The following is a 20,709-nucleotide window of genomic DNA, read 5'->3' as shown; positions in this document are numbered from 1 at the left end:
ATAATTTACCCAGGGTTAACAATTAATCCTGGGTATTCATAAAATGACGTTTCACATTGTAGGATTCTTAAAACCATTCTTCTTTGCATATTTGCAGGGTCAGTGTCATTGATTGGATGAATGCAGAATTTACATAAAAGCTCTAGCATGGCTCATATAGTATTTGCCTGTAGCTACTGTCGAGTTCACTGAATGGATACTTAGGAAGGTAAGAATGAAACATTTTGTCATTTCCTCGCTTTGTAACACAGTCATTCCCACTAGACACTTTGGCGGGTTGAATTTTATTGTAGGCTGGTCTTCTCAAAAGGCATCTGTTATAATCACTTTGCGCATTTCACACGCAATTCTGTTGAGTTTATGAATGTAATGTCTAATAATCAGAAGCGTTCAGATTAGTCATCGCCCGAACGCAGGTGTTCAGAGTGTACACTCTCATTGTACATCAAACAAAGCAGATAGGAGTTGATGCATTCATCATACAGTGATTGACTGTTTTTGTTCGATTTCAGCAGCGAAAATAAACAAAGTCAAACAAAGACCACACCATAGCAAATCTAATTTGATTGGTGACTTAAGTTTGGCTTGATTTCAGACGTTCTGAAAGGGGGATTCTAGAATCCAGCTGCTTTAATATACCTGTATATCTATGCTAATTAAATTCATAATGAAAGCCTTAATCAATATTTATCTTTCTATATTATTATAATGATTCTTTCCAGTTATGATTTTGCTTTATGTTTCTTGTTTTCTAAAGTGTATATTTGGCCTCTGAGGAGTGACTGAGGGTCTGGCCTAGAGATGTGTGATGCGTCACTATACCACTTGACGGCAACAAGGTGTTGTAAGTTTGGATTTTGGAGGTATCACACACCCCTAACATCCAGGAGTGCAGAAATAGTGTTTGCTCACTTAGCCCAGCTGATTTCCTTTTACTGAAACACTAAAGAGTAAAAATGAACATTGCCTGTACTATTGTCTGTACTTCTCACTGAGAGAAAGCACATACTATCAGTATGTTTTGGTTAGAACTGGAGCCTAATCAGCTCCAACCTTGGAGAGACTGTGTATCTGTGTATGTGCAGGATATTCTATGTGACAGATCAGTGTTGAGAATGGTGTACAATGGGAAGAGAGATGGGTGGACTTGTTGTTCTGGGCAAGCTGGCGCCTGCTCCAGATCTGGAAGGTCACTACAGGCATAATACCAGGGTGAAAGCATCAACAAGTGACCCGTCTATGAAAACGTGCATCTGGTTAACTGACGTGTGGAAATTTACCACGACTGTGCATTTTCTCTGAGCCAATCATCCAACATCCACATTGCAGTGATGAAGTAGATAGACCTTGAAAACAGCATAAATGTTGGGACAATTGTATGTACGATAGGGCGGGGCAACAAGACGGTGAGAGAGGGATTGCGGCCTACGAACTCCTTGTGAGACTTGAAGCTGGCTTCTGCTGTTAAAACTGCAAACTATTCTTAAGTATTTTTTTCTTTTTATTAACCACACTCCTGACTCTTGGTCTTCATTTTTCACTACTGGTCTTGGGTCATAAGCTGTTAACCTCTAACAGTTTGATATTTGCGAATTTAGGGACCGTCTCTATACGCCATTGGTATTCACATTGAACTTCAATAGCATTAGAAGAGAATGGCTTAAAGTCATAAAACCAACTGTTAAGTGTTCATCTATGTGTCAGGTTTTTATCAGGACCTAATAAAATTAACTGTCAAATCACATGAAAATATGGATATGTATTTCACCAGCTACTGCATGGGCTCATGCACAAAATATGCTAGATTAAAATAGGCTATGTCATTGCTAATAGAACACTAATGGGAATATTTTTGGAGAATAAATTATATTTACACAGAAAACCTTTTTTTTTTCTTTTTTTTTTCTTCTTCCAGACAAGCCACTGTTAGTATTTCGCTGTTTAGATTAAGAAACTTTACACACAACCTTATCAGAGCTAAATAGGCCTATTTGTTGACCTGTTATGTTATACATTATATATAGACAACAACAAATTTCCCAACAACATTTTGGCCAGTGAAAATGCTGAGTGGCTACTAGTAACTTTGGAAAACCACTAGCCACAGTGACTGGGTGACCAAAAAAAAAAAAAGAATGTCAAGCCCTGAATATAATATAATATAATATAATATAATATAATATAATATAATATAATATAATATAATATAATATAATATAATATAATATAATATAATAAAAAAATTAATGTAAAAATCAAAACCTTTTCTGTGATGGACAGGTTTAGGGTTATGATGTACAGTGTGTACAGTATAAACACCATTATGTCTATGGAAAGTCTCTTGACCTGTGTGTGTGTGTGTGTGTGTGTGTGTGTGTGTGTGTGTGTGTGTGTGTGTGTGTGTGTGTGTGTGTGTGTGTGTGTGTGTGTGTGTGTTCATGTTTTTCTGGTCCCAGTGAGGAATTGAATGCACACTCAAATGGGGATTCTCTGGGGTTTCACTGTCCCAGTGTGTGCCGTCTCTGCAGATCCAGCAGAAGTACACTGGTTACAAGTGTTAAACTTTAAACATGTAGATGATTGTGTGGAATTTGGAAATCACATTAAACAAAAGAGAGCATGCTGATTCAGATAATTCAGTTCTGCCGTTTGAAATCAAATTATAAACCACGTATCTCATTCCTGAGTGGTTAAACAGGGTGTCACAACTCCCCTTGTTTTACAACACTCCCTGATGTCCCCTAATGAACAACATACACCGTGATTAATCAGGAGAACTGCTCGTAATTACATGTTATTGTGATTACAGGAGCCTAATTACCGGACAATAACATGTACCATGAACGCTGCTGTCTAAAGACTAACCAGAACTCAGACAGCATCGCATCAGAAAGTTATCAATGTGATCAATCAGCGTGATCAATTGCGCATTCACGCGGGTCTGTACTATCGGTAAGGCGTCTCCATGTGTCAGTCTAGGGTGGGCGGGACCCGCGTCTGCTGCGGCGCTCTGGAGAGGCAGAGACTTAGGCAGGGGCTGAAGTGCCACTTTCTCAGCATTTTCAGTGCGGGCAGCATCTTCTCCCAGCCCCGGGTACAGTAACTGCTGCACGCAACGTATCCTCCGGATCGGGACAGGAGATTCGGGTTTGCGCCATCCATGCGACTGAGAGCGCACCATCCACCTGGATAAGCAGCATCAGCATCAGTGCAGGGAGAACACGGACGCAAGCATCGCCACAAGAATATGATGCTCCAACAGCACTTGCTTTTCGTGCTCTACAGCTTCTGTGGGATTGTCATTAAAGGTAAGAACCCTGGGATGCGTGGCCACAGTGTGATGCCCTCTGGGTGTGGTGGGAGTTGGCGGGGAGAACAGTATGCCAGTGTGATTTAAGCACACATTATCACAAGACCCATGCTCAATTGCATCAGGGACAATATTTCAGAAGTCACCCGTGCGTTTGGACAAGTCAAATACAGTACGTGTGTTTTGTGGCATGATGATGACAGTGCAGATTTGAGTTCTGTGCACATTCTTTTGCACGCGCGATCAGGTGCGTGGGAAGTTGTTTGTAGTTATTTCAATGATGTCTGTGTGCATCATCTATCAAATTAGCAACTTTAGGCAAAGAATGATTCCGCGGGCATGTGCCCGCGCTCCAAATCGATTCATATGGTTCGCTTAAGCACTATAACAATTTATTGCTCACTGATCAGTGTGTGATTTGATGCGCCTTATATTTTGTGTTTATCACATTTTTAACTTTGCCTACACAGATTCAACAACGACCATGGTCTAAATTGATTCATATGTTTCATTCTGATATCTGCAATGTAATCGCAGTTACGCGTAGGGGTTCAGGGTGTGATTTGATGTGCAAAACAAGTTGAACTTCACTCGTTACGGGTGGTGGATGCCTAATGCACGCCGTACAGTGTTTTTGCCTATTACGAGGACTGGTTTAGGTCGGAAATGCGCGCGTTGTAAAGCGCATCGCACTCGGGCATTTGCAAGATTCTACATCTTGGGGTCGTCGTAGCATAAGATTTTCTTTCCGAGAAGCACACTGTGCAAGTACACGCTGGATATATGACTCGTGCATTTATTTACAGTAGCGATAACAGTTGTTATATTGCAAAAATATACTATAGTGTATATGTATATTCATATATATTTATATTTAGCTACTAGGAATATTTCAGAAGGGACAGATGTACATGGAGCTCCCGCGGCCAGAATGCAGCGAGCCGGTGCGCTGTGCGCACTGCTGTCCCACTTTGACTCTCTCTGAACCCCGCAGGCGGATAGCGGATCGCGCGCCGCCGCGCCCCGCGGGTCTCACAGAACTCTGTTAACACTTACACACCTTCATATTACCTTTTCTATGACTCGCAAAAGAATGTATGTGTAAATAATGGAAATAATAAACATTCATTATGGCCTACATACTGCCACTGCAAGGACATGACTCACAGCTGCTGGACTTTTATTGACTCCTATATGTCTGCCTAGAGAGTCAATATTGGGCTATGTTACAATATTAATATCGATTATTAATAAGGTAAATGTCTCAGTATTCTGCAATGTATACCATGTACAGGGGGAGTGTTGTAACACATTTTGTTTTACATTTTGCACTATATGTTTCATGATATACTTTCATATTTGTCTTCTACAGATTAGGCATTTGTAATATACTGCTTATGAACTGTGTAAAGTAGTTTCAAATATATAAAGTGCTGATGTTACAAAAGACTGTCGGGGTGACGAAGTTGTAACAGTAGGTTGGCAACTGTAGAAGCAATTGGAAACGAACATACACATTTTGTTTAATATTCATTAATTGTGGTAATCAGATTTATTTGTTGAAAATACATGGCATCCCCATCACCACCCACAGTGCAGTTATGAATATAAAATGTATATAAAATTAGAAAGAGATAAAAATATGTGCAACTCTAAAATCAAGAGAGTGTGTTAGCCATATTAGATTTACTTAAATTATGAAGTATAATCATGACATCTGTTTATATGTAAACACCTGGTGATCAAGAAAAAACAAGTCAAAATAAAAAGAAATATTTAAAGTAATGTTAAATCCCAAAGAGAGACAACATAAGTGAAGCACAACAGTAGTTAAAAACCTATCCTTCATCTTCATTTTAATCATAACCTTTCTGGCAAATGGATGCTGGGTTGATCTCTGGTCATTTTTAATGACCTGGAATCATTTTTTTGCTGCTCTAAAAGCTGCTGTTACATTCAGACATGATCATCACGGATCATTTGTAACCAGATAAGACCCAAACAACACAACAAGAAGTAACTTTTGAAGGAGAGATGGCCGATGGTCATATGTCAGCTGTGAGGAAAAGGTCACATAATATGATATTTCTAGTTTAAACATGTAAATAAAAAGCCTGTGTGAATGTTAGAGAATTTGCTGATTTTCGGATGATTCCAGGTCTGTATAACATCCAATAACATGATCACAAATCAAAAAACTGATATAAAATTTTCAGTCTCTCAGCTACAATTTTTGGTCCCATAAATCCTTCACATATATTAGTTAGATTTTTTTCAGGTAAAATAGTGATTTCACCCATGTAGCTTATTTATAATTGGCTAAAATGGCATCTTGATAGTTACACTCAATACAGTTCACATCATACACAATTGCAAGAAAAAAGAAAAAAAGAAAAAAAGGTGCAAATGCATGCAGTAAATGACAAGGTAGGATATTCAATGAGCAGTGTATTGTAATGTGTATACTTAGCTGTATGTGAATTGTACATTATAAATGGATGCTGAATATGCGGCTGAAATCGGTCACTTGTTCAAACAGTTACTATTATCTACATGATGAATGGCACATAGTGCACTATATAGTAGATAGCCAGTGAATGATTCAGAATGCGTAAATATACTTGCCAATGGGGAAAATGAAGTCTGGTTTCACGTTAGTGTCACGTGAACTGCCACAACGCACACACAGACGAGATGGCACAGAGCAGATCATTTGGCTCATTACACAAAATGTATCGGAGCCATTTGAATTCTGCACAGAATGCTGTATTTTAAACCAATATCGAGGAGATTAGGAGGTGAAACGGTTCGAGATTAGGAGGAGAAACGGTTTTAGATTAGGAGGAAACTAATGCTTTACCGGGCTCTGTCAGAGCTGTGATATAAACAAAACACTATTGGCTATTTTTAAAAAAGGGGAGGAGCTTTTCGATATGTCCTGCCTTGGCTTCCTGTTTCAGTGAAAATGACCTCAACACATTGACTAATGCTGCGCATTAATAAGGCCCTTCAGTACCTCTTTAAGGAGCTCTTTATTGCTTATGTTGGTTATATAACGTTGATTCACTGCTCGCTTGACTTGTGGAGTTAAAGACTATACCAGAACCTTTCCAGTTTAATGTGTGTCACATTCAAAATGGTAACTCTGAAAAGTATTTTAATAATTTATATCCTAAGAATCCCTGCCATAAGCTGTCAGTTTTTTGTTCAGCAGCTTGATTCTTATCCCTTCTTAAAATGTGAATCAATGTGCTGTAGCTCAGTTTCACAGAGCCTGAGTGCATTCAGTGAAGAACAGACAGTGCTTAGATGAATATTTTTGCATGGAGTTACTCACTCAGCTGATTTGTCAATTTGATGGAATGATTTCCTTATAAGACTTGATAAGAAGTGATAGATAAACTGGGGCTGAAGGGTCACATTCATGCAGGGATGATCAAGACTGAGTCAGAGTTCTCAGATGATCTTCACTCTCTTGCTACGTAAAACAATGAGAAAAGACTGTATCCTAGAAAATACAAAGAATGTATCCTAGATATGCAATAGTGTCAGCCCAGATACGGCCCACATCTGGTAGCGTTGAATCCACATGTACCAGATGGGGCCCGAATCTGGGCAGACTCTATGTTGCTGTCTGAGCATGGTCTCCAAATGGAAATTCAGAAAAGACCATAGACTGTAAAAAAAATATGGACGTAGTGTATGTGACGTCACCCATAGGATTCTGAAGTGCCGTTTTGAAGCGTAACGTAGAGACGAGCTTGCTGTTGCCATCTTGGCAACGGCATCGCACATCATGCCCGGATATCAGAATATAGTCAAAGAGATGGGGATGTGGGCGGAGCTATCCACCTGTCAATCAAAAAAAGTGGCCACACCCTTAATTATGCAGAACTTTAAGGCTTTATATAATATAAATGAATGAGTTATAAAAAATAATAATAATAAATTGGCCGTCACAGTTGTCCTGAAGGCCAAAATTAGCCATATAGACCAAAACCACAATTTGTGCCAGGCTGTAAACATGTTTTCTTTTCTGCTGTAAAGTTGGAAGTTGGGATTTTATTATATATAGTATAATATTAGTATTAATACAAGTATTATGGCTTAAAATGACATAAAAGTCAAAATTATGAGATACATTTTATAATTTTGAAATACTAAATCTAAATTATGGCATATAAGTCATAATTAAGAGAACATGGAAATGATCACAAATCGAAACTGAGATAAAATAATAATTATGACAAAAATGTACCTCTTACTTGAATGTCATCATTACTTGTATGTCATAATTTTGACTTTTATGGGAATTTTATAATTATTTTTTTACCAAAGCATCCATCTATCTATCTATCTATCTATCTATCTATCTATCTATCTATCTATCTATCTATCTATCTATCTATCTATCTATCTATCTATCTATCTATCTATCTATCTATCTATCTATCTATCTATCTATCTATCTATCTATCTATCTATCTATCTATCTATCTATCTATCTATCTATCTATCTATCTATCCATCCATCCATCCATCCATCCATCCATCCATCCATCCATCCATCCATCCATCTGATTAATTGATCTATCAGAAATACATTATATGTATTCCAGAAGTATGTATTCAATGATTATTGAACATTAATCCACAAAACAAAAATAGATCACTCACAAAAACAATTTAAACTTCAAATAGTGTGGAAATTGGATTACCTACACTGTAAAAAATTTTGGTTGGTTTTTGTTGGTTTAACTTAAAAAAGTAAGTAACCTGGTTGCCTTAAAATTTTGAGTTTATTGAAATTAAAAATTTGAGTTGATACAATGAAGGAAATTTGTTTAATAAATGGAAACTCAAAATATTTTTGTATCTGAATCACATAGAAAATTTGATAAATCATGAAAATAGCACTATTTGGCATGTTTCGCTGCATCATCAGAAATAAAACACACACAATTACCTTTCAAAATGCTTTCAAAATCTTTTAATAATATTTTAATAAAGGTTGTCGAATCTCAAAAAATTGTCATTGTATTAACTCAAAATTTTAATTTCAATGAACTCAAAATTTTAAGGCAACCAGGTAACTTTTTTTCTAAATAATTTTTTACAGTGTAGAGAAATGTTTATTCCTTATAGACATTTCCATGACTTTAAAATGTATATTTTGCGTATCCTATCAACTTTTAATAGTTCTCAAAAACCACACGAACCCTGGTTCTTAAAGAAAAAGGAGTTGTTTTCGAGGGATTCATGAAAATATGAGTGATGCAAGTTTACAAGTTTGTTCTTTTTCATTTTAAGCCATATTGTAGCCCTCTTTGTTGAGCACCACTCCCAAAAAATGGAAGCATTTAACAGCATTATGGGAATTATTCATCTGAGTGGTTCATATTTGCTAATGCTGGATGAAAAGAGTGGGGTCAAGAAGTCATTGAGAGTTAGGGGTCAGAATCAATCCTGCATCTCCCACATGAGCACCATGACTTAACGGAACTAATGATTCACTTACCGCTACACCACAGGTCCGAAATGTCATCGCTTTCTTTAAAGCTCACCATGATCTCAACCGCCTTTCTTGCTCTTATATTTCACCAGTAGCATTAAAGCGCACTTGATATTTGTAGTCCCTTTCACTTCTGCACGAATCTCGCACATCACAGATCAAAACACAGCTGCATGGTGTCTTAATAGCTATATAAAACTCGAGGTCCCCAATTACATCTGTGACCAGACATCTAGGTCAGGGCTTCACAGCACCTCGTTGTTCCTCTACAGTCACATTCCCATTAGAGCAGGTTCTTTCCCACCTTAGTTAACAATTCACAAAAAAGACATTTGTAGAAGGCTTTCTGTGAATGTGCCATACAAATTGGGCCTAAGGGACTAAAAAGCCCCCGAAACATCTTGCGGCTCAGTCGCCCCAGGGCCCAGCTAAACGTGCAGATAGATCCTGTGTCAGCTGAGCGTTTAAGGTAGAGTGTCGGTAGCTGAAGAGCAGCATTAGCGCATCACAGCATTTTGACGTGAGGTGTGACGGGGAGAATGCTTTATGCTCTCTCTTAAAGATGCTCTCTCCTCGCCATGGAGGGTTAGCTTATCCTAGCAGAATGGGCTCTAAGCCGCTGAGTGCCGGCCATGGAGCTACGCTGTGTACCGCCGCATATCAGTAATCCAGTAAAGGAAAGCAGGCTGTGTGCAGAGAGAAGCCAAGCCTCTATGCTTTGTGGTGGCTGACAGATCTACATCTGTACGGATGAGTCACAGAAGCGCTACGAGGGGGAAAAAAGTATGATATGAAAGAGACATCGAATAACAGCAGAGGGGGCCTGGATGACAGTCAGTGTTTTATTGTCTTAAACAAGGAAGAGTCTTTCGCCTTTATTGCTGTATTTTTAGAAGCATCATCATCTCCTGTTGAAGCCTGCTAAAAGAAAATGTTTTGCGCATTAAAAATATTCATTAATGTGGTTTAAAAAAATCAGTAGGGATAAGAGTGGGGTAAGAAAAGAGTATAAACTCGTTAAAGTGTAAAAATATATATCACATATAAACCATGCAAATTATTTTTAGCTAAAGATCAGCCAAAAATGATTAACTGAACATTTTCCCCAAAATAGTAGCTGTGGGGTGAAGTGTATGTTCTGTAATTTTTATTCATTTTATATGTATATATCTATTTAGCTTTCATTTATGTTTTAGTTTGAGTAATTTTAGTACTTCGACTTAAATTATTTCAGCTAGTTGCAAACTTTTTATTTTATTTTTTAAATAGGTTTAGTTTAAGTTAACAATGACAGCACTGGCTAGATGCTTTGGGGTAAGTTGTGTCAGTTTCTCAACTAATAATACTGGATGTTTTCAGAAGGCTTTTATGATATTTTTATACTTATGAATTTAGTTTTAATAATTCAAAGACAAAGATGTATTCCCATTTTATTTTGTGCACACAGACCAGAATGCTAGGCCGCTTTTATTAACTGCGGATTAAACCTGTAACTCCCTGCAAGAAAGAAATGATGTTTTTAGTAAAATGATTAGACTGAGATTGGCTGTTGCCCAGAGGACCGTCACGTAGGCTGTTGTAAAGCCTTCAGGGCAGGTGAATTACTTCATTACGTTTGTGTAATTGCTCATGTCCGGGTACGAATGTGTTGGATGCAGATTCCGTGCGAGTTTATGCTTATTGGCTCAATGTTGCTGATTAATCTGTAGAGTCATTCGGTTTGTCTAGTCCTAACTGCGACCATTATAGCGCGACATGACAGATGTCGTAATGGCATGTTTGCTCCTGTAGGCTGTAATGAGGTTGCTCTAAGCAGATTCAGATGTAAGTGCAATTAAAGTACTGCGTCTATGAAAGACTTCTGTAATGAAAGGACAGATATTCTTCGCTTGAGAAGACCATAATAACTCTACTGATAAATGGTGCTGTGACAAGCACAATTAATAAGATCACCTACCTTTGGGCAAACAGACATGATAATTAGCTTCTGTTGGCGACCCATTGCCCACAGAACAGACAGAAGCTGAGATAAAGATTAGATTAAAATTTTGGACATTTACTTCTATTCAAAATTCTTTATTTCTAAGTGGAGATGAAGGGAACGTTTCTGAAAGAGGCTCAGCATTGCTCAGTAAATGCGGCTAAACCTTCCCGACTCCTTTTATTTACTCTACTATTTGATTTATTAAGTATCATCTCATATGTAGCAACCGGTTAACTAATAGGAGAGGTTTCTGAAAAGGAAAGTAACATAAAAGCAGCTGCTGCTAAAAGAATCACAGCATGAAAACAGGATGTGTACAAAATGCAGATGACTTAATTAACTGTTTACCGAAAGCTTCGCACAGTAAAATTACCTGATTGTCACCCCTGCATTTATTTTAGCACCACAACAAAATGATCTGCAAACTCTGTTCTTCTTATTGATACTGCTATTCCCTTTTGTATCCAAAGGGCAATTTGCTTCAAAAACTTATTACTAATTAATTCAAAGATGTTTTTGTGAATATACTATATCCCAGTCAGGGGTGCCACAAAGGGGGGAAGAGAAGGACGATTCTTTGGTCATATAGGGAGCTGCTACCGTGGGGCACGCTCTCTCATCCCACCGACAGACAGCGTAATTCAACATTACAAACCCCCACCACTGATGGAGAAATCTGGTAGAGAAGTTAGCCAGGGATGAAAAAATCCAGAAATCTCTTTAAGTTGAAAGTTAACTGGCTCTTATGTCACAAAGGTCAATTCATTCATGTTAAAATTGTGTTACTGAGGTTCTATGGAGTCTCGTTTCCATTTTAGAGTAAAAATTAAAAAAGTTTAAAACAAGAAATAAATCTACACAGTAGGGGTGACCCCGAAAAGTCGAAGATTCGATGCATCGGTATGCGGAGCCTGATTCGACCCCCGATCTCACGGTCGAATCTTCGCGGGTGTTATGAAACGAGGATCATACCATTTTGGCAATATGGGGGTGCTCAATATTTTAAAGACGTGTCGCGGCGCTGAGCATTGGTGTGTGTGACCCCTTTAAGGGCGCTGAGCTTCGCACCGCGCCTTTAAAATTAGAACACGTTCAATGAGTGTACACACACACACACCGGCGGCAGCATTCAGCGCCTGTTAGCAGCCACTCAGGAAGTTGTTTAAAACCCTGCCGCACCACAGAGCGCTTCCGTGCAGCTCATCTGTCAGTCAATTCAAAATTGAGCTCGCGTGTATATAATATGCGCGTCAGGTGGCGGTGTGAGTGAGATCCTGAGCTTCGCGTCCTTCACCCCCTTTAGGCACAATCGGCTTAAGAACGTGCATGTAAACGCACTCAAAGTGTTCTTTTCCTCTCTATGCAGGTATTTTTTTTTAGGTTTATTTATCAAAATGTTCTTTTCTATATTTGTGTGATGTTCTGTATTTCGATCGCGGCTAACATGTTATGAGAAAATGGTTTATTAATGTTTATCCACCACATTACCTTTTAGGCTATTTAAACTTAAATAAGAAAGCCATTGTCAGTTCGTCAATCAGTTGGCAGGCAGTTTTAGTCGCTTTATTAAAAGTGTTTGCTGTGTGCAGTGTGTAAAGGAAAATAAAAATAGCTTCACCCTTCTGCTGACAAGTGTCGTGCCCCTCCCAACCCATTCACACACACATAGATGATTCGACTATCAGTCGACCATAGAGAGATTCGATAATTCTGATTCGAATGTCTAAATCCTTAGTCGAGGACAGCCCTACTACACAGCAAGATATGGTCCCGCTTTACATTAGGTGTCTACTATGTACAAATATTTAAAGGCCCAATATGTAATGTTTTTCTGCTAGAGGTCGATTATTCAAAACAATTATTAAAAAAATGATTCTTTACCTCTATCTGATGGAATAGAATCCGACGGGACTCGGGCAAAAAACATATTCATGGATGAGCTAATGTATTAAAGATTTATTAACGTTACTGTACTATGAAGCAGGGTGGGGCTGAACGCTGCTGGAGTGGTACGAGGCTGTTGGAGCGACGAGTGTGTAACACAGCTCAAGAGCAGTGGAGCTTTTATTATGATGACCGCTACCGCTTCTTCCAGTCATGCGTATTTGGGGTAACGTAACGCTGCATTATCATATTAGACACATTTGAGTGTGTTGAAAGTTATAATGCTACATACACGATTTTACATTGTTTTTATATTTTGAAAATCCTGTAAAACAGCTGTAATTCATTTCTGTAATGATATCTATAATTACACTGTTGACCCTCATCTTACACCTCATCTTTCACAATACAACATAAACATGATATGAACACAATTCACACATTGTTGCATACTAGGACACCTAATATAAAGTGTGACCCATGATATTATATGAAATCAAAAATGAAATGTTTGAGTTAAAAACAATTCAGAAATAGAGTTGCGTCTGCACGACCGGTGTACCCGAGCAGCCGCACTTTGGGGTTGTTTAGTGTCTTTTGAATCTTATATTTGGCTTAGAACGAAGCAGAGTCTTCATCTCATCTGCTTTCTGACCTTTAAACAGAGTCCGTCACCCACTCTACTCTAAGAAGAATGTCCTCACACTGCCTGGGGATGAGAACCACACAATGAATCTCATTTACTCTGCAACACCGAGCTCTTCTGCTTTTTCTTTCTGTGGCCTCGCCATGAATTGAAGAAATATGCTGTTTTTACCGATCTAAGCTATATATCAGTGATTCACTCGTTATTTTGCAGCGAAGCGAAACTAATAATATTACACAGGCATGCAACAAACTATTTTGATTACTTTTTCCTGTAATGAAGTAATGCTAGGCACCATATCTTTATTTTTTATTAATTTTATTGCCGCAAAGAATAGCATTGTCCAACAAAGAGCATAGTTATGATCAAAATGGTTTCCCTCCCTTTGGCTGCCATTCTACATTTGATCGACAGGCATGTGCAAACACTCTAACTGTGAGAATTAATTACTTTTTATCTTAGTTTTTACTACTGCAAAATCATGTCACTGACAACAAAAGTGCTGTCCATACCAGAGGACGTTTTTCTTTTCTTTTCTTTTTTCTAAGTCTGCCACTTTAAATTCTCAAGCTTGTTACAGCAGGATGGATTCTAATTGTCTGTCAATGTTTTTATCGTTCAATCATTTCTGAAAGTGATTCTAACTATATCGTTTCTCTGTGCCGTGTTTGTGAAAGACATTACATTTTGTTTTTCAGATAAGTCAACCACAAAATGAAAGCAAAACATTGTGTATGTCAGTCACTTAGAGAGCTGATTCAAATACTTGTAGCGAGAGACTATAAAGAGATAGTATCTATTTCGTCAAAACAGCAATCAAAGGAAAGATACACTAAAAGTGCAATCAAAAGAGTGTGGCACTACATCTCAATGATGCCGGTGAGGCAACATAATGGTGACAGATGGAGATAACAGCAACTCAAATTGAAAGCGTAATCAAAGATTAAACAGGCAAAGGCGAGGGCTATTTAATAAGTGGGTATTGCTGTGATACAGGCGTGGAGACGCGCAATAATTGATTTCTGTCCTTAATTCATTTGAGGAGACAATTTAATCTAATCAGAGAAGGAGGGGGCCTATGGCAGTACATCTGCTTGGTGGATGTAAACGACTTCATAACAGAGAAACAATGCAAGAGCTCAGAGATGAAAAGATAGTGTTTCAACATTTTTTTATGCTTAAAAACTGTAATTAGTAGTGTAAAGTACTATACATACGCCATTTGTAGATTGGAACATTGTGGCATGGTGTTTTCAAAACATTAAAATGTTTGATTTTAGAATCTGCCAAGTCCAGCATGGCAACAGTGACTCTATCAATGGTGTGAGTTTGGGGCGTGGCTATTTATTTATCAGACCAATAGAAGGAAGGAAGGAGTGTTCAGGAAACCTGTTTGAGAAAAACAGTGTTGCAGGGGGGATATTCTAAAAAGCAGGTTATGTGACATTAAAGGGTTAGCTCACCCAAAAGTGAAAATTATTTCATTAATTACTCACCCTCATGTCGTTGGACACCTGTAAGACATTCGTTCATCTTCGGAACACAAATGAAGATATTTTTGTTGAAAGGTAAAGACTGAGAAAGGCTTCAGAATGCCTCCTTTTGGCATTCAGTACATTTCCACTGACCCACTCACATGACGCAGTTCCCGTCGCTCGAATACATGACCCGGAAGTGAAGAAGAGCACCGCTATCGCGTGAGTTCCATAGACAGTAAAAGAAATGGACCGAGCTATCCCATTGACTTCAACGGTGGAAAGTGAGGTCAGTAAAGGAGCACTCACTTCCTGATGGCTGAGCGAACTGCGCAGGCTCAGACTGAGCTTGACGATGTAGATGTGACGTGAGCAACCTGTCTGACAGCTGTAGGTCTTCTAGTAGTTGTGGAAAGTGAAAGCTGAATCACGTTGTTTAAATATTTTCTCCCGTTGCTTTTGGCTCACTATGGGCTTCTCACCATTCTTCTCCCTTGACTTTATCAGACTTTATATCTCCACGTCCCCCCGACTTTCTCATAGACAGTAAAAGATTGCCTGCGAGCGTCTCCTCAGGTCTTTACGGTAATTTCTCAACTGTGCGACAGGGTCGCGTTGGTTATGACGCAATCGTTAGCCTATTTTTTTACAAAAACAGCTTCTGCGGGGCGATAGTGTAAGATACAAGGTAATGGAGGCTTTTATGCATTGTCGTGTTTCTTTAGAAATAAACAATGGACAAATGGAGTCTTTAAACGCCTCAGATGTAAAGTTATTCACTGTCAAAGTGACTCAAAAATGAATGGGAGTCAATGGGATGCTAACAGCAGGTGATGGCTTGGTTAGCAGTGGCCGCCCCTATGGGTGGAACGCTTTCCGAGCGCTAGATTACCCCCTTGGTGAGTTCCAGGTGAGTTCACGCCAGAGACCTACACGGAAGAGAATAACATGGCGGATAGAGTTTTTTTTTTTTTTTGCGCACAAAAACTATTCTCGTTGCATTGTAAAATTATTGTACAGCTATTGTAGTGAGATTGGCATCAAACAAACAATATAATCCTTATTCTCAGTGAATAAAGATTACTTATTAAATGAAAAGGTTGAAAAAAATATTGCACAACTAGCAAATAGGTGGCGATGTGCACTATGCAAGCAAGCAAGGCTCGGGTTAATCAACCGAGAGTTCAAGGTATATGTGACGGTAAGTTAACCTTGCTTTCTGGATTACACCCCAGTACTGTTTGCCACAGAAATTATCAAAGAGAGAAATGTCAATATCAGCACAAAAAAAAACAAACATACCATTTGACTATCACACCATACATCATTCAGAGCCTGGTCATCATCTGCTTCACTTTTAAGTGAGACGTTACACGTGTACCCAACTTTCTACAAAGTGCGAGAGGGAAAAGTGCAAACTTGAGTTGGTGCATGTTTATGTCCTGATATTGATTTGATCTTTAAAAAGGTTCCCACGGGGTAAGCAAGGCGGGGGAAGCAAGGCTGAATACGGACAGATCTGCAACTGAAGGTGTTGTGGAGGTTTGGCGGGGGAAGTGAGGAGAGATGCTGAGGTTGTGTGTGGGGGGGACAGGATAAAAGCACATCAACTCCATGACCTCGCAAAGGAGGATCAACGCTTGGAACGAGAACTGCATACCGATAGAAAGGTGGGTGAAAGCCTGAGTGACTGAGACTGAAGATTTGTTGATGAAATGACCATAAAGCAATAAAAAAAAATTACAGCGAGAGCTGGCAATGGGTTGTGGGGGGGTTGGTATGGTATGTGGTAATGGCAATACAATGTGGCATACAGTCATTTGACGTAGTAACTTTATTTTCCAGCCAATACAATTATATATATATATATATATATATATATATATATATATATATATATATATATATATATATATATATATATATATATATATATATATATAATGGCATTTTATCTTGCATATGCTTTTGATTACTCGCATATGATTATTCTCACACCGTTGTAGGCGGTACGTTATTTTCAAACACAGGATTACTCTTTTATCGCCTTACACTGCCATGCTACACACAAGAGGCAAGGTTGTAAAAAAATGCCTGATTCACATTCTTCTGTTTATGATAATTAAATGCTTTTAGTGCCAATTACTGGACATTTTACTCCACATCAAAAAGAAACATATACAATGTACAGTAACTATGACGTTTAAGTGACCAATTTCAACAGAAAGATGAATGGAGACGCATGGTTTGTTCGAATGGACCAACCCGATCTCACTGCAGTTCGTACATATTTGGCTTATTGCAAATTTGTACGATTTTTCAGAAAGTGTCATCAGGAAGGACCAACACTAACCCCACTCCTAAACCTATCCATCACTGGGGTCTAGACACATCGTACAAAAACGTATTAGTAGTTAGGTCATGTGAATTAGCCCCCTTGTAAAATGAATCAGGGTTAGGAGGTGTGAATGAGAAAGGGTTTGAGTAGGACAACCAAATGAAAAGTAATTGGCAAGAAGACGCCTGCAGCGTTTTCAGTGACAGATGGGCAGATAATCCTAAAAATAGCAGATTATTTAGAGATGGGCAGATATCAGCCTCCAGTTAAAATCATGAACAGCAAAAGCTCTGAGACTGATAGGACCAGAAGTTGCTTATGAAGTTTACTTGCTTCAGACTTTCTCCCACTCGTCGCCTTAATTCACACATTTGTTTAATTTAATCTTTAGTCATCTTTAAGGTATATGTTAATACAAAACCCTGACATATTCTCTGTAACATCACTGCATTAACAGTAGGTGTTTAATTATAAAGTATATTTTATCTGCACTTTAACTCATAACTCACTGTGGCTTTGATGTAAAGCTTTATACTGACTTTACTCTCTTAGTTTAATTAATCTGTAGATAGAATGTGGGTAGAACATATATATAAATATATGTTTTGAAGATACTGTAACGCACACACAACACACACACACACACACACACACACACACACACACACACACACACACACACACACACACACACACACACACACACACACACACACACACACACACACACACACACACACACACACACACACACACACACACACACACACACACACACACACACACACACACACACACACACACACACACACACACACACACACACACACACACACACACACACACACACACACACACACACACACACACACACACACACACACACACACACACGTGACATTTTTAGATGCTGCATTTGTACCACATTTCACACTGTATAACTGAAGCCAAATTTGTATTCATTTATAATGATTAGCCTTCTGAGCTAATATTCTGTAATGTATTCCCTACACTATAGGTCCTATAGTTATCATGATAATCAGCTAACCTAATCTATAGGGGGACTTCAACACCCATAATGCCACAGTAAGTAAATCTTCAAGAAGTAATGCAGGACTAATGAGTAGTTCTATATGAACACTTCAGCTACTACTGTTATCTAATATGGAAATAAGCTGAACTAATCAGTAAGTAATATAAAAATTAGGAATAAGATACTTGAAACTTGAACTATAATCAGAGATCAGCCAGACTCCACCTTCCCCCTCATAGCATTGGATGTCACCAGATTTTGAATCACCTGCACCTGCACTCCATCCTCTCATTACCACAGACTCATATAAGCACACACCTCAGGCTACGTCTACATCAATCTGGATAGATTTAGTTTAGATTTAGAGTTTTTGTTTCAAAACCCACACTAAGGGTTTCCAAAATGTTCTGCTGATTCGATACCGCTGATTTGATACACTGAATCATAAAGCTCAGAAGCTTTACGAGGCGGTGTTTTGAAATATATAAGCCTTTATTTATTTATTTATTTATTTATTTATTTATTCATTCATTCATTCATTCATTTATTTATTATTTATTTATTCTATTTTTTGATTCTTTTTTATTTTATTTTATTTTATTTTATTTTATTCTATTTTATTTATTTATTTATTTATTTATTATTGGCACAAAAATGATTCTCGTTGCTTCATAAATGATTGTAGAGCCACTGTAGTAAAATGGGCTTAACAACGTCTTTAGTGCCTTTTATCTTGAGTCTTGAGAGAGGAATGTCAATGAAAGCCTTTCTGAGGGGATTTCAACATAAAATATGTTTTACTTAATCTCAATGTGGACAGAAGGAGAGAAAAAGATGTTTTTTTTTCAAAAGAAAATGTATTAGTGTGGGCATCAGTTTGAATAAGGATTTACCTGACGTTGCCCATTTCTACTACTCTCCATCATATCCCCTGACTCTCCGTGTCAGTATCCTCTCTTCATCTCCAAGTCTCCAATCTCTCCACTGAGATGTGTGCTCCAGTGGCCATCTCCACCATCCACAACCTCCTCACTGTACATCTACAAGAGTTACTTGGTCACAGTAAAAACTAGTGACATCTTTTAAATTTTTCAAATACTACCGTGTCCATTAATGGTAGCTAATGTCTTCTGATTGAGATCCTTTCCATCTGAACTAGTTCTATCTCTTTTAGTGAATGTTTAAAGAGCAGTAGGATAATCTCTGTCTATTTTTAGCTATGGGAAAGAACCATGTTCACCCACACATCACACACAGACCTAAAGCACAACCAAAACAATGCTTTTCTGCAAAATGCATGCAGTTGTGAAGTAACTTTTCTCCAAATCTAAAGCGTTCCCCCCCCCCCCAAAAAAAAAAAAAAAACACTGCAGGCTAGCAAAATTAATATTGTCGTGACAAGACACTTACATAGATGAGATTGGGTTCACGAGACTGAGACAAGACAAGATTTTTGTACAGTGTTTTTTTAATAAATCCTTAATGACAAAATTAATGACTGTAAAATAGTCTGCAGGTGCATTTTGAAATGTTTTAACTAATCATCTTGTAATTAATGTCATCTTATGATTTATCATAGGCATTGAAAAACAGCAATATACAAACACTGTAACATGTTTTTCCATAAACTCAACTGACTCGCTTCTCTTCAGACCTTGGATTATGAGCTTCCAGAACTTCTGATTGAGGTTGTGCGTTGTAACGAACTGCTCTGAGACAGAAGGTAGGGTTGAAGAGCCAAACGCAGTATTTATTGAAGGGTACATTTCAAAAAGGCAAACAAAACAGAATGGACAGGCAAAAAGGTAATCCACGAAGAAGGCAAGAAATCCAAGACCAAGAAACATGAAACCAGTGAAACGCTCAGAAATGCAGTTATTACACAAAACAAGACTTCGCAATGAATGACAGAGATAACAGGCTTATATAGGCAGAGGTAATGAGGTGATGAGACACAGGTGTAAACAGTGAGTGCTAATGAGTCCGGGCAAAGGATTATGGGTAATGTAGTCTATGACAGAATGACAGTCCGGGTTGGAGTGCCCTCTGGTGGTGATCACAGGCACTCACACTGGTGAATTGTGACATGTGACTAATTGAACTAATTTTCACAAATTGAACATAGAAAGAAAAACAGCGTAAATAACAAAAATAATTAACACCGTTTTTTCTTAGTCTTTTTAAGTGTAAACAATAAGTGCAACTATACTCATAGTACTCTCTCTTGAAAGTGCAAAAAGAGACCAAAACAGAGCTAAGAGCTGGTTACAACTACACAGCACAGCCTAAAGCCTAGTTCACACTGCCCGATTTTTGCCCCGATTTTGAGTCGCTGACAGGTTTTGCGAAATCGCCGACAAATCGCGATCAGAGAGAATCGCCGACGAGTCGCCGACGCCGGTGAGATATTTGGCATGGTCGGAAGAATGAGTCATGGGTGTGTTTTGGTCGTAACGTGCAATAAACCAATCAGAGTCTCCCATTCCCTTTAAAAGCCAGTAGCGCTTGCACCATGGCGGATTTGCTA

The 20,709-nt window shown here is 38.3% G+C and overlaps 1 protein-coding gene across 6 annotated transcripts in view; it reads left to right on the top strand.

Moving 5' to 3' along the window:
* The first annotated feature begins 2,923 nt into the window (after positions 1-2,923).
* The window catches only part of cadm2b (cell adhesion molecule 2b), a 263,536-nt gene continuing 245,750 nt past the window's right edge, over positions 2,924-20,709 (top strand). The window contains exon 1 of one of the 6 annotated variants that reach the window (XM_067450978.1): positions 2,924-3,308. In XM_067450978.1, the coding sequence (XP_067307079.1) occupies positions 3,248-3,308 (61 nt within the window). In that variant the 5' untranslated portion in view covers positions 2,924-3,247. The remainder of the gene's footprint in view (positions 3,309-20,709) is intronic. The other 5 variants (XM_067450976.1, XM_067450974.1, XM_067450979.1 and 2 more) reach the window with 5 other exon arrangements.

Source organism: Pseudorasbora parva, chromosome 8 (genome assembly GCF_024679245.1).
Source record: "Pseudorasbora parva isolate DD20220531a chromosome 8, ASM2467924v1, whole genome shotgun sequence".
Taxonomy (NCBI): domain Eukaryota; kingdom Metazoa; phylum Chordata; class Actinopteri; order Cypriniformes; family Gobionidae; genus Pseudorasbora; species Pseudorasbora parva.
Note: the sequence above shows the minus strand (reverse complement) of the source record. Positions and strands in the feature narration are given on the sequence as shown.